The following is a 15,813-nucleotide window of genomic DNA, read 5'->3' as shown; positions in this document are numbered from 1 at the left end:
CTATTATAATCTGAAAGTAGCAGCAAATATTAGTAGTACCTTTCCCAGATCTCTTTTGTCCAGACTCTACCACCTGTGTCAAGCCCTTACATTAGCTAAGATTATGAGGAATGAGTTTCAGGGCTGAGTAGTAGTATTTTAACAGAATGTAAAAGAATGACAGAGTAATGACATCATCAGTGTAGGTCTTCTCAAAATATGAAGAAATGAAAATAATGGATAAAATGAAAACAGAAATCAGTCTCTGTCTAGAATGTGTTTTGCATGGATTCAAACATATATTCCTTCTCTATGATTTGTATTGTTATATTAAACTATCAACCCAGATAATAAAGTGGAATTTTATTATAAAGTTAAAAGTATATAATGTTCTCTCGAAAATTCTTGAAGTGTATCTTATTGCTCTTTTTCACATGGCGTATTTCAGAGGAATTTATCTGTCTTTAATGACTAGTCCTATAAATTTAGAATTAATTTTTCCATGTCAAACAATAAAAATTATTTTAATTCTCCAAACTCTGAGCTAATGCTGCAAGCTAAGCCTGAGATAATTACTAGACCATAAGAATTTAATATTTTCCCACTTTCATTAGCATTATGTCTCAAATTTTGTGATGACATATTTTCCTATGAGTAATACCTAAAGTACCCTTTCAAAAATTTATCCCAAAGTTAATATTCAAGGAAGATTACCTCTGAATTACTTTAGTAATGTACAGTAGCATTTTAATTTTTAGGCTTCTCCCTCCTAGTAAAAAAAATTCAATTTCTACCATATCATTTCATCGTACCATTCAAGGTCTTCCACAACCTGTTGCCAATATTATTTTCCAGGACTTCAAACGTGGTGTCTTCTAGGGTGGCCAGATCTTTCTAATGAATGTTCCATGAAGATACTTCCTCAACTTATTCTCACTTTTGTCATTTGGTTGATATTATTCCCTAATATGCTCCCCCTTTCACCAAATTTATGCTTTTAAAAGAAGTTACATTCTACCTTCCCATAAACTTTTGTGATTCTCCAACCTTCTTCATTCATTTCCATTTTCTCTGACCTTCTGTATTTACAGCTTATACTGTACCATGTAGAGTTTAATTCTATGTGTCTTCTATCTTTTGTTGTTGTTTCTCATGTAGACTTGTTACTCCCTGAGGAGTAAGACCATATCTTGCTCATCTGTTCTACATTTTCACAGGATTCACTGAAGTTTGAGTATCCCTCCATAAATACTCATTGATCAGATGATCACTCATGGAGGTCTAGCACAGAGCAACCTTCTTGGTAAGTCAGTTCCTAATCCCAAGCCTGAGCTTTCTTTCTTGAGAAAGAAAATTTTGAGTAGAGCATTATAGTTATAAATATTTTTAATAAATGCTAACAAAGCTAGCAAAGGTCATAGGCTACTCTAAGTACTTATGGGAATGGAGCTTTATCCTCCACTCAGAGCTCAATATAATAAGAAAGAGTTTCTGTTTTACTAATGATTTTGTCAGTTGGCAAACAAAGTATCTGTATTTTGTCAATTTGGAGCAAAACTGTATCACCTAATTAATTTACATCCATTTTTAGAGATAGCGATAAATTTTAGCTAGCTGAGAAATTGTCCTAGTAGGGTTTTTTTAATTGTAATTTATTTTTTTGAAATTGATTATCAAATATCTCTTTTGGATGAAGAAAAGAAGATTTGGAATACAATTTCTGATGCTGATTAGAAAAATCATGAAAGTGAAGGAAAGTAAAAAGGACATGTACTAGTACATTGTATGCCTGTGTGTAAGTGTATGTTTGTGTGAAGGAGTAAAATTTTAGCTCTATTCTTGAGGAAAGTATTCAATGTTTTCCTTTTTTGAACACAGCATGTCTCCATAAATATGCAAAGATACTCTTAGAATCAATGTAATTGAACTGACAAAAGGGATTATGGTCTTGTTTTAGAAAGCAAAGGTTTTATAAATTTTTGGTATTTTATTGTGGAAAATTCCAATGTTTACTGTAAATTCACTTTTCAATTAGAAGTGACAGATACTGTATCTTTTAACTATTTCCTCTGTCAAGTTTAAACTTTCAACAACATGTCCCCCAGACAGTGGAGAAAGTCCATGGACTATCAGATCTGTTGATCTTGATACTTGATGACTAATGTAAGACTTGAATAGAAGAGTTGGAAGTGAATTAGTGAAAAAAGGTTTGTATATTTCAGTAGGTTTACTCCTTGAAGTCAGTTGATTCCAATTGTACATCACCACATCACTACTTTTACAACATTAGTAGAGAGCTATTTCTTATGTTGTACCTCTTTCCAGGAAAACATAATTTAAGTAGATTTGGATGTCTTAGTCAAAGAGGAAAAAAATCCTTTTTAGTTCTCAGTAATTCTTCAACACCATGTTTCTTCTTCCTGTGAATTTTTCTGTCATTTCTAATCAGTTTTTTGTGAACAGTCCATTCCTTTTGGAAAAATTAAGCCAAAGCAATATATGAAACAGAACATACTTGCATAGCACCAGCATAGAATTACTTCCCAGTTGATGAATTGAGTCTGTTTGTTTTTTATAACTCATTACCATCATCGGAGCTAAAACTACTTCTCCTACTGCTTTCTTTGGAAACTGCAGGGGAAGTGGCAGATAGCAGAGGATCTGTTCCAAATGGAGATATTGTATCATCCAGTAGCATGTCATTCAATCTTTGTTCCTCTTTCAAAGCGGCACTAAATGATAAATCTGTGAAATGTGACAAAGGATCAGAGAAGGCCATAGCTTGATCACAGAGCTCAGGGCTGGTTCCCTGAGACAAAGTCAGTTGTTGGCAATAGTCTACTGAATTCTGCTCAAGATGGGTCTGTTGTTTGGTGACATGAACACCCAAATCAACTGTGCCAAGTGAAGCCAGGGCTGGCAGACCATGAGCACGAGCCTGTATTTCTAGTTCCTGCAATTTTGAACAAGAATAATTAAATAATGATTTTGCAAGTGGACTTAACTCTAGAAAAATAAACCAGAAATAGAAACAAAATATTAACAAGCATTCAAAATGAAGAGTAATACATATTATAATATTCTTTGCAAGTAATGGAACCTAGTATAATTCTAATGCCTGAAAAATAACCCTGAGAAAACTATAGATTTAAAAAAATTCTCTTCTCATTGCTCTTTAAAGGAATACATAACATATAATGGTTCCATAGTGGCTCGGATTACAATATAGTCATTTGGAGATAGTGGAAAATATTTCACTTATTCTTCCTGATTAATTTCTCACTATAGGACCATTTCATGGAACAGAGTAGTGCTTTACCTGGCAATAAGCATGTTCACATAAAAAAAATCTTGAGAGTTATGAAAACCCATATTTTGATATTTTGTGTCACATGAACAGATGAAGAGTGACTTAATATATATTGGCATAATATGCCTTGCGGCAATGAAATCCATAGCAATGTTACTAAAGAAATAAAAGGGAGAGAGAAGAATTTAGTGTACAATATTACATAGAGAAACAAATGTTTTATTTATTATTATTTTTTGGCTGAGATAACATTGTGTGTTTATCAAACTGGTTCTATTTTCCGCATTTTGCAATTAGTTGTTGTCATTCATTCTATTTTTAAAGCCGCCTTGATCCTGGACTTCTAATCAAAGTCTAACTGAAAACAACCCAATTTGTGAGCTTCTAAAAGGCAATAAAATTATCCTTTGGAAGGAAAATTACTGTTAATAAGAAAAAAATAAATGAGACAATGAATAAAACTGATGATGGGTAAGTCATATATAAGCAATGTGGTTCATGGCAACATTTTTATAAAAACCTGAATCCGGAGTAGAAGCCGCCTGTTAGCCTGCTCTAATTTCTTCTGTCTGTGTTCTAATTCTCGAGCTCTCTGTTGTTCTTTTTGTAGCCACTTGATGTACTCCACTGATGCTTTTAGAATGGTTCCTTTGTTCCAGCGCATATCACTATAGAACGGAGAGATAACCTTTTCACAATTGTGCATGTCAGCAGAATTCATAAGAACTTACAAAATCTTTTACATTAATATGAAATAATGATTTACATGACTATTATTCACTCTTAGATATTATTGCTTCTGAATAGAAATTTTAATAGAATAGTTAAGAAGCCCTTATATAGTAAAATTAATCCCAGAATGAAAATAAGTGTCAAAAGAAAGTAATAAAGTGACTTTTTGTGGGAGAGCTAAATGCAATATCATGATTCTACCATTACAGTTTTTATATTTTTAGTGAAAATTGCTTTTATTATTAACTCTGAGATTAAAATCTATGTGCGGTATTTCTGCATTAATGAACTAGGAAATGTACATTACTGAGGACTTAAGCCTAAATTTTTTAAGATCATTTCAAATGTACCAGTCCTTTAACCTACTTTCTAATAAGGTTGCTTTTATGCTTCTAAGAAAAAAAAAAAAAATAAGGTGCCTTCTGAATGGTGATCCTGAGTGATTGTGAAACAAATCAGAGTTCGGCAACATCTACTTTAAGCAATAGAGCAAAACTTTCTAGAATCATTAGGCAAATTTTTCTGCACAAAAGACATCAATACTTGTTTTAAAAACTGGATGCCTATTTTTAAATAAGTTTAAGACAAGTAAATACAATTAAACATTACCAGATAATCTTTCTAGAGCATAGAAAAAATATTTCATTAAAACTTATTTTTAAGTCAGGAGAAGTGATAAATCTGGAATTATGAAACAGGCTACCGATTGTAATAACATCAATGAATTTAATCCTGCATGAGAATTAATAATGCATGTGGAGAATGCGGCCAAACTAATTGCTAAAAGTTAATCAGAGTTGCAGAAAACCTTGATGAATTTTCAGTTTAGAGATTTATTTTAATACAGCATACAGTAAGCACGTAGGAAATTTTTTATAAAGATTTATTAATTTGAGAGAATGAGCAGGGTGGGGGAGGGGCAGAGGGCGAGGGTAAGAGAGAATTCTCAAGCAGACTCCCTGTAAGCACGGAGCCCCCCACCCCGGGGCTGGAGTCCAGGACCCTGAGATCATGACCTGAGTGGAAATCAAGAGTCTGACGCTTAACCAACTGAGCCACCCAGGAGCCCCAGCATGTAGGAAATCTTTTTTAAAAATTACACTTTATGTACTTTCGGTTTATATGATCTATGTGAGATACATTGAAATTAATATTTATTTATTAAGTGATCAGAAGTGGGAAATATAGTTTATAAAAAATCTCACTTGCATATGCCTCACTGGAAGTTCAGGTTAGATGATACTTCCATTAGCCGTAACAAATAGAGGAAGATATATTTTCTACCGGCAGGTGAATATGCTTACTAGGGCCTGGCAAAGCCATTTTCTACTGAAAAGCACCAACCCATTACTAGAGTCTGTCTAAAGGGTGCAAATGTTTTGTCAGCTCCTCTAGGGCCATCATAGCGGTTGGTCTCATTCCACTCACTTCTCGGGTGATGAGAAGGCTATGGAAAAAGAGGCTACTTTTGTCATTAAACTAAGAAGGTACTTGTAACTCAAAAAGGTATTGAACTCCTGAATTAAAACTCTAAGCTGCCGCAGGAGCGTTTTGGCCCTCATTTTGTTTAATTTTTCTCATGGGAAAAAAAAAAAAAAAACACTTGAAGGACAGAAGAAATATTATGGAAAGATTAACCTCTGGTCAGCTTTGAAGTTTAAGGTGCTGTTTATTAAAATAAACCTTCAAAATGGTGGTAGAGACCAGACAGTGGGTCTTCTGACCATTTCTATCTGACATCATTGGCACTAAATTTTTTAAAGTTCATTCTATTTTAAAGCCATTTTAATATATGAGGTTTTTCCTTAACCAATTTCTTGAGCCGAAATCATGAGTCAGATGCTCAACCGACTGAACCACCCAGGCGCCCCCCCAAGTTTTAAAGAGGCTATGTTCTGAATTCACCCATGGGACTCACATTAGTGGACCCTAAAGAGAAGTACTAGGTTAATAGGTGAGGCCACAGCAAGCCAAGGGATGAGATGTATTGAAACAGAATTGGTGTTGGATGTCTGGAATGCTGTGGCCGGCAGTGAAGTATCTCTTCTATCTGTGCTATGTGCGCAGATCCACATACAGATATCTTCAACATCTAATGAATTAATGTGTTTTCAATTAGACCCAAAGTAAATATCATTCCCATACATAGAACATAATACAATTAAAACAAGTAATGATACCTCTTTCTGAGATCCATAAAGAAGAGAAAAACACTTTAGAATGTTTACAATAAACTTTTCCCAATGATAGTCTCTTTCCCATGATTCTCTGATAAATTGATTTTCTATATTCTAGATCAGGGACAGACAAACTATGACCTACAGTCTATTTTTATCAATAAAGTTTCAGTGGACACAGCCATGTTCATTCATGTACATATTGCCTATGTCTGCTTTCTAACATAGTTAGAAAATTGCCACAGACTATGTGGCCCACAAAGCTTGAAATATTTACTATCTGGTCCCTTACAGGAAAAGGTTGCCATTCTCTGTTCCAGACAGTGAGTTAGAAGTAGAAAGGAGCCTTTTTATAACTAAAGTTTCTATAAAATATAGAATAATAATCCCTCACATAAGCTTTATCATTTGTACAGTATTCTCATATATACTATTTGGTTTTATGTTTATAAAAACCCAACCATACAGTTGGTGCCTTATAGGCATAGTGACATCTGAACATGGTCAGTTGGGCTTCAGAGTCCAGTCTTAAAGTTTCATCTGCCTTCTGCATATAACCGTGCCTTGACACCGTGGGTTAGCTCCACCACTTACAAGAGAACCTCTCTCTCTTTTTTTTTTAAAGATTTTATTTATTTATTTGACAGAGAGAGAGAGAGAGCACAAGCCAGCCGAAAGGCAGGCAAAGGGAGAGGGAGAAGCAGGCTCCCTGTTTAGCAGGGAGCCCGGCATGGGGCTCGATCCCAGGACCCTGAGATCATGACTTGAGCCGAAGGCAGACGCTTAACCGACTGAGACATCCAGGTGCCCCAAGAGAACCTCTCTTAACTGACCTTTATCCAATCACTTTCAAGGTTAATTAATGTTCTCCATTCCCTTTGTGACACTCACTGACTGTTGTCAGGACAAAATAGGTAATAGAGAGCAATGGGCTACCCTCTGATACATCCAAGTATTTCTGTTGTCAGTGTGGTGCCATGTACTTACTGAGAGGTTAAATTAATGCCCATTGTAATTACTGTGATGATAATATAATTAAATTATAGGTAATGAATTACCTATAATTAAATTAGCTAATGAAATATGAATGCCAAAAAAGAAAGTATTTATAAAAATAGTTAACTGTTTTTAGGAAGACTGTATTAAAAGCTTTGGAAAAACTCAATTAAAATGTCAGTAAAGGTGGGTTGCTAAAAAATATGCTGTCACAGGGGCACCTGGGTGGATCAGATGGTTAAGCGTCTGTCTTCGGCTCAGATCATGATCCCAGGGTCCTGGGATCAAGCCCCACATAGCATCAGGCTCCCTGCTCAGCGGGAAGCCTGCTTCTCCCTCTCCCACTCCCCCTGCTTGTGTTCCCTCTCTCACTGTGTCTCTCTCTGTCAAATAAATAAATAAAATCTTTAAAATATATATGCTGTCAAAAATAAGGGTATAAACATTTAAAAAGTCTATATTTAGGTTGTGTGAGTTTTTGTTTTAAAGAAATTAAAATAGACTATATATTTTAGTGCAGTTTATGTAAGAAAGAAAAGTTGAAACACATATTCAAACAGAAAAGCCTTGGCTTTACATCAAATGTTTGGTGAATAAATGTGCATGTATATATGTTAAGGGCTAAAGAAAAAAAGTTCCTATGGGGACAATGGGTATTCTCTTCTGCTAATGTTAAGAGTTGCATGCTTAGGGGCACCTGGGTGGCTCAGTCATTAAGCGACTGCCTTTGGCTCAGGTCATGATCCCAGGGTCCTGGGATCGAGCCCCGCATCAGGCTCCCTGCTCACCGGAAAGCCTGCTTCTCCCTCTCCCACTCCCCCTGCTTGCGTTCCTGCTCTTGCTATCTCTCCCTCTCTGTCAAATAAATAAATAAAATCTTTAAAAAAAAAAAAAGAGTTGCATGCTTAGAGACTTTAAAGGATTTGAAGAGTTATCAAATGACAACTACACTATGACTGAGTTCTTCAGAGTCTCCATCCAGAGCTCTTTCTGCCATTCCATCTAATATGCCCATGAGGATAAATACTACCTTCCCTTCTACTACAAATTATTAAATTGTCCAAGTGAATTGGCACATTTGGATTCAGGGAGAATATTTCTAAATTTCACTAATATCACTTTATCAAACATCGCTGTTTCTGATAATAGATGATCACTAGTATTTGGAGAGGCCAGTTCTCAGTTTGAATAAAACATTTTTCAAGTCATTATTAATGCAACAAATCTTATTTTTATGTTTTGGAGAAACATTCAACATTCTAACTTGATGCTTTGATTAATCGATTCTTTCCTGAAATTTACAACTTCAAACATCTTGTTTAACTGACTTTGAGTATGTACGATACCAAAACATGGCTGAAATTTTAATTACAATAACTGATTATTGCATTAACATTAATAAATTAATGTTAAAATAAATTATTAATTTTTAATTTATTAATAAAAATTAATAAATTAATGTTAATGCACTAAAATCAGCATGCTTTTATAATTCCATTTTGTACTTGCATGTCTCCAGAATTTTGGGACCTCTGAAAACCCAACAATTCAATGTTAATGTACACATAAATCTCACATTGGAAGAATTGCTATAACCATAAATTAAGTATACCAGTAAGTGTCATAGACAACATTTTTTTTTAAAGATTTTATTTATTTATTTTGAGAGAGAGAGAATGAGAGAGAACACATGAGAGGGGATAGGGTCAGAGGGCAAAGCAGACTCCCTGCCGAGCAGGGAGCCCGATGCGGGACTCGATCCCGGGACTCCAGGATCATGACCTGAGCCGAAGGCAGTCGCTTAACCAACTGAGCCACCCAGGCGCCCATAGACAACATTTGACACTACCACTAAATTTGCCAATATTGGTGCCATATAGAAAGACCTGCTATGAACTGAGAAGAAATAATTTCCTTATTTCCTATATCTCAGAAGAGCAAATGTTAGTTACAACCTTGATGCTTAATAACTATCGGTCTTGAATAGGACAATAAGAGCAGCAGTTAGCTTTACCTTTACCATAAGCTACTTAGTTTCTTAGCAATTGGTTCTTCTCTCCCCCTTCCCCTCCCACCCATGTTGGAGGGTATTCAAACCATAACATTATTATAGAAATGATTGTTGAACTCACGGATCATTAGATTTTGGAATAAGAGTGCCAAGTTCCTTGATTCGGTAATTAATATTATACCTTCTTCTTCTTTCAACTATTAAAAGAGAAATATTATTGATTATTCTCATTAAAGCACAATTCATTTTTGGTCAGCTGTAAACTTTCTTAATAATCTTTTTTTTTTTTTTTAAGATTTTATTTATTTATTTGACAGAGAGAGACACAGTGAGAGAGGGAACACAAGCAGGGGGAGTGGGAGAGGGAGAAGCAGGCTTCCCGCAGAGGAGAGAGCCCGATATGGGACTCGATCCCAGGACCCTGGGACCATGACCTGAGCCGAAGGCAGTTGCTTAACAACTGAGCCACCCAGGCGCCCAAACTTTCTTAATAATCTTTAAAAAAACAGTGAGTGAAAAAATTTCCATATAATCAAGAGTACTCAAAAATAAAATAAAAATTCAAATACATTTCAATCTAAAAGTAAAAATGACTGTATTAGAATTGTGATTCTATTATTGGCAATGCTTTAAAAACATTTTCTCTCAAAATAGCTTTTTTTTTCACTTTTTGAAATGCTATAATATTTACTCATACTGAAATACATATATATTTATATATATTTATCCTACTGGATTATCATTTCACACATATGCATTTTGCCCATCAGGATCATAATCTTTTGAGGTCTCTACCATGCTTCACTCTTCTCATAAAATCCCCAAAGGCCTAAGACAACGTTTGGCAGATGGTGGGTGTGTGTGCCCAACTAGACTGTGACCTCCTTGAGGGCAGGGGCCATTTATTCCTCAGTTTTCTATCCTCAGAGAGCTTGGCATATAGGAGGTATTAAATAAATTTGATTAGACTGTAAATATTTTTTTCTAATTTAAAAATTTTCGGGGCGCCTGGGTGGCTCAGCCCTTTGGCGTCTGCCTTCGGCTCAGGTCACGGTCCAAGGGTCCTGGGATCGAGCCCCGCATCGGGCTACTTGCTCAGCAGGGAGGCCTGCTTCTCCCTCTCCCACTCCCTCTGCTTGTGTTCCTTCTCTCGCTGTCTCTCTCTCTCTGTCAAAAAATAAATAAAAATCTATAAAAAAATAAAAAATAAAAATTTTCAATAATATATCGAGTAGTGGCTTTCAACCTTTGGCATACATGAGTTGGGGCCCAAGGATCTGCATTTCTGACAAATTCCCAGGTCATGTTGATGCTGTTTATTTAGAGCCTACATTTTGAGAACTACCGGTATAAATTCTTATTCAGAACTGTTTTCTCTGTTTTCATTTCCATAAATTCATTGCTTTTGGAAATTTTATGCATCTAATAAATGTTCAATAAATGTCAGATATACAAATAAGTAGAATTTCCTATATTGACCCCTATGAGAAAACAGTCTTACGGAGTAGTGTAGTCTTGCAGTCGACTCTGTATTCCTAGAATCAAGAACCACAACATAATGCTTCTATACAGTATTTTTTTTTCAATAGGTAACATTTTTAAAGCTTTCCAGGGAAACAAAGGAAGAAAAAGGTCATGAAGAAGAAGAAAATCATATATCAAAAATATTTGAAAATACTTAACACAAGCTAAAAATTAAGATCTGCTACCAGAAACAAGGAAAGTCATGAAAGAATAACAATTGACTCTACAAAGCAATTTACCATGAATGGATTTGACCTTCAGTAATAATATATTGGGATTATTCTAAAATTAGAATATAATTGATTCTTGAGGGAGTTTATTTTCCCTCTTTGCCAATCCTGTTTTCCCTATGCATGTAATAAAAAAACAATGACACCACATTAAAAAACTGAAAAGAAAATAAACAAAGGTAAAGCTGATAGAAATACATCCATATTTCACAGTAAGAATTATTAATAATTCTATGCTCACACATACTCACTCCTATATTATAAAACAGACTTTTAAATATAAGATGAAGAATAGCTATGAAGGATGTTCACAGTTTTACCTCAAAATAGGGAACTGCTTTAGTCCTATAATATTTCTTTAAAATCTATTATTTAAATATACCTTATGTAAAATGTCAGAAGTTCCCACTCTACTCTTCTTAGATTGTGCTTGATAAATTTTTAACAGCTAATTATAATGAGAACTTTGGTTCCTCAATGTTTTCATATCCAGTACTAGTTATTTGTAAAGGAGTCAAGTTTTAAGAAATTACCAAGTTATTATATGTCATGTGTGTTTCACTCTTCACAGTCTTGATATATTCATTCATTCCTGTCCTGAGATCAGGGTGAGAGAGGTCTCTATCCTGGACCTATACTTAAAAGAAGCCACTTTTGCCTTCTCTCACCAAACCCTTCCTTCCCCACTGAGCAAGTCAGTCACAGAGTCAAACTACACTCTGAGTAACTCGCACCAGGAATATCCTCCCAAATGCCCTGAGCCCACTTCCAGAGCCTGCACAGGCCACTCCCTGTGTCCATCATCCTGAGTGAGGACCTTGACACCAGTAGGCCCACCCCTAGGCTAAATGACCTGTTATTTAAACTGGAGACGTACAGAAGAGAAGAGCAAGGAGAGTCATAATGAGTTAACAGGTTTAAAATGAAGAGAGAAGCCCATGGTTCCTTGCTGTATTAATCCTTTTTATCAACAACGAGCTCCCCCTACTCATGTTCTACTTGTCTCACAATCTGGATCAAAGCCAATGTGCTCTACAGCTAAGGGCTCTCAGAGTGAGATCATTTTCGTCTCCACGATGACCCTGCAGACAGTTAGAACCACTTGTCAGTTCTTCCCTCGCAATCTTACAGTCAACAAACTCTGATCAGTCTGTGATGCAGGCAGGTGCAATATGAACAGACAGACGTGGGTCCACAGGTCCGTGTAGAATCAATTTCAGCTAACCACATGTAAGAAAATTCCTGGTTTGTTTTAGAGCTTTAAAGTTTTATGTTTATTCTATTTTATTCTTTTCTCATTTTTTGCTTGGCCTTCCAAAACAGAAAGCCTTCACACTCACTTAGTCAAGCTCACTTGAGGCAGTTAAGCACTTGAGACATGACCAAACACTATCAAGCTCAACATTGCTGCTAACCTACTTCCCTCGCTTGTATTTCTCCATCTCATGTACCCGTTATCAGAGTCAAACTGACCCCCTAGGAAGGCAACAAGGACATTTTTTTGCAGAGGTAGAATTCAGCAATCTCTTTCAGATAACTTATCATTAGGAAGGGAGGAGCAGACTGACACAGAAAGATGAGACCATGGAGTAGTTTCTTGCTTTATAAGTGGTGTACATTTTCTAAAGCCACTTTTATCTCTTTAAACCTTTGAGTCAATGAGTCACAACAGAGTTCAAATATAACTAAATGCACTCATCTCTGTCACACTCAGCCTGCCTGAGAGAGACAGAGTGATCAAGGAGACAATTTGAGATGTTTCACTTCCTAAAAATATGTAGCTCTTCTGAGAGTTCACATCATTTAAATTTCCCAAAATAGCTCAACTAGTGAACATATAGTATTCATTTTGGCTATTTTGGTTATGTGACCCCATTATACTTATGAAGTGACAATAAAAGACCACATATTTTAACCTCCATGCATTTCCTCCTGCATTAATTTTTTTTTTTTTTTTTTTAGAAAAAAGGAAAATATACTCACTGAGGTTGTGGTTGTCCTTTTTTTGTCTCTCTTTTGCCAAAGCTCGCGTATCTGTTTCTGATCAAAAGGAAGATAATTTAAATAGTACTTAGTTCTACTTTACAATCTCTCTAGTCAACGTAATTCAGAAAGATTAGGTGAAAATACAATATTATTTGCTCCAAATGGCATAATAATATTTTTATGCAAATATTTAGAAATTAGAGCAGAGCACACTTTAAGTAAGAGGCAATGGCAAACCTTTTAGGCTTTGAATAGTAAAACCTGGATTTATATTCTAGCCTTCCATTTAATAGCCATGTGATCTATTACCGAAGTTCTCTGTGTCTCAGCTCCTCATCTGTAAAATTGGCATAATATAATACCTATCTGATAATCATTGTGATGATGAAAAGAGGTACAGTGCATAGCAAATATTAAACTGCTCAATCATTATTATTATTTTAAAATTTTAAGATTATTCAAAATTATTTCAGCCTAATTTTTACAACTAACATTTTTCATAAATAACTATGATTTCTATGTCCCTGGAGTTGGAACTAGCTACAATTCTCAAGTATTCCTATCAAACACTTCCAGGAAATGACACTTTACTCTATGTACTACATGGTTTGCAAGCATTTGTGATGGTCATTCTCCAAAATGGCCTACCATGATTCTCATGATATTCACACCCTTGGTAGTTCCTTTGCACATTAAATAGGGCTGACCTGGGACACCAACAGAATACTATGAAAATGACTAGTGTGGCTTCCAAGACTAGGTCATAAAAGACATGTACAGCTACCATTTTAGTGTCTCTTGGATCACCAGTTGTCATGTCATAAGGACATTTGATCAGCCCCATGGAGAGGTTCATGCGGTAAAGAACCAAAACCTCTTGCCAACAAACAGCACTAACTTGCAAGACCTGCAACTGAACTGTTTTCGGAGCGCATCCTCTAGGCTGCCTTGCGTCAAATGTGTACCTCTGGACAACATCTTGACTGCAACCTTAATGAAAGACTGAGGGAACCAATTTTCTAAGCCATCTCTGGATATCTGACCCATAGAGATGATATATGAGAATAAATGTTTATTATTTCAAGTTGTTAAGTTTGGGGATAATTTGTTATATAGCAATAAATAATTAATGCAGTGTTCTTTGCATTATTCTAGTTTTTAAAATAGGTAACATAGGAATACATTTATTTAAATTTGTTTATTTAAAACTATATTAATTCATTTTAGTCTAAATAATTTGTATGCATAGATATTTTTGAGTTATTGGCTAGACTCCAAGAATGGACATATTGCACTTACAAAAATGTTAATGTCAACTATGTAATAATTATTAAAGATCGATGTTTGGGCCCCAAACTAAAAACTTGTTACAGAAATTTCAACTGAATTTTATTTTATTCTTATGGAGGAACTAACATGGGACTCTGTAAATCAGGAAATCCTTATTTTGATGCATATCTTCTTCAACTCAGCTGTACAATTGTGAAAGTAACTCCTCTAACCCTTGATTTCTTCATCTATATATTGGAGGAATTTGACAGTGCCCTTACAATTCTTTTGAGTTGTAAGAACTTTGAAATGAACTACTGAAAATTGAGGGTTCTTTATTTTTAAACCTACTTGAGAAAGTTAAATGTGAGTTTATCATGAAATTCATAAAACAAGCTAAAAGGGGACAATCTGTTTTATATCAAATTCCACATACAGAAAAGACTATTTTTCCCTGATCAATTAATCTATTATTCTGTAATCAATTTAATAAATTGCATCAGTTCAATATCAAAATGAACCAATGTTAAGTGAAAAACTTAGTCAAGTTGTCATATATATGTGTAGAGCATAAGTGTGTATTTGCCCAGTTCCTAAAATAATCAATTCAGTTGAATTGCAAGTTATATTAATTTGCTGCTTAGTTGTCATAGAAAAAAAAGGGAGGATTTACTATCTACATTTCTCCCATTTTAACCGATTATCTTGATAACATTTTAAAAATTCTATTTAGCTTGGTAATGTATGTCACTCATAACTTAAGTAGTTGACTTAAAAAGGGATAAAACTATAAAAGCAACATTACCTGTAATTTCTCTTTTCATTGGCAGATTACTTGGACAGGAAGGACTTGTGAGGCCCATATTAACTGGTGAAATTCCCTGCTCACCACTATACACATCCAAAATACTTCCAGATAACTTTAGAAATAAAAAGAAGAAAAGATGAATCAAACATTCTGTAGACATTGATATATTTAGATGCATATTTTAAACTTTCCATTTTATTAAGTTATATACAGCATTTTAATTTTAAACAAGAGTGAGTATGCATTGACTTTTCAAAATCATTATGGGATGCTTGTGGATAGGTTGAAAAAAGCTATTTATATTTAAGCAAAAAGAGAAATTAATTCACTCATGAAAGAAAATTCTGATTAATATTTACGAAGTTATGGAAGTTTGATCTGCACATTACCTAGTTATAAATGAGTAAGATTTAAAAAATCACTTGGACAAAATCAATATACATATTAGCAAAGCTGGAAAGTTCATTGCATATCATAAATTAAGTATAATGGTTGAACATTTTGGAAGCCTTCTTAATACTATCAGTGCTACCAGCAACTCACAGTCAAGAGGTGTTTTACACTGTTAATTAAGTGAGCGACTTTCTTTCCTTCCTGGAAGGCATACTTTTTCTCATCACACACTTAATGTTCTAGATTATTATAAATATCCCAGCTGGGATATTTAGTAGTCTAAAACTACTTTTGCCTCTAGTGGATATAGGGTACATCTAATTATAGAAACACTGCAATTCCTAATGTGTTTCTTGAGAATAATTTTTCAGAAAACTAAGAGACTTTATAACACAATT

At 34.8% G+C, this 15,813-nt stretch overlaps 1 protein-coding gene across 3 annotated transcripts in view; it reads right to left on the bottom strand.

Annotated features, from left to right (window-relative positions):
* Nucleotides 1-2,539: 2,539 nt before the first annotated feature.
* TFEC (transcription factor EC) overlaps nt 2,540-15,813 on the bottom strand; it is a 66,066-nt gene continuing 52,792 nt past the window's right edge. For all 3 annotated transcript variants that reach the window (XM_045864378.3, XM_045864377.2, XM_045864379.2), the window contains 5 exons: nt 15,020-15,134; nt 12,943-12,999; nt 9,327-9,402; nt 3,810-3,957; nt 2,540-2,932 (listed from right to left, as the gene is read on the bottom strand). In XM_045864378.3, the coding sequence (XP_045720334.1) occupies nt 2,552-2,932; nt 3,810-3,957; nt 9,327-9,402; nt 12,943-12,999; nt 15,020-15,134 (777 nt within the window). In that variant the 3' untranslated portion in view covers nt 2,540-2,551. The remainder of the gene's footprint in view (nt 2,933-3,809; nt 3,958-9,326; nt 9,403-12,942; nt 13,000-15,019; nt 15,135-15,813) is intronic.

This window comes from Mirounga angustirostris, unplaced genomic scaffold (genome assembly GCF_029215605.1).
Source record: "Mirounga angustirostris isolate CCGP_5_RB_7025 unplaced genomic scaffold, mMirAng1.0.hap1 SCAF_12, whole genome shotgun sequence".
NCBI lineage: Eukaryota > Metazoa > Chordata > Mammalia > Carnivora > Phocidae > Mirounga > Mirounga angustirostris.
This window is presented reverse-complemented; position numbering and strand designations above follow the sequence as displayed.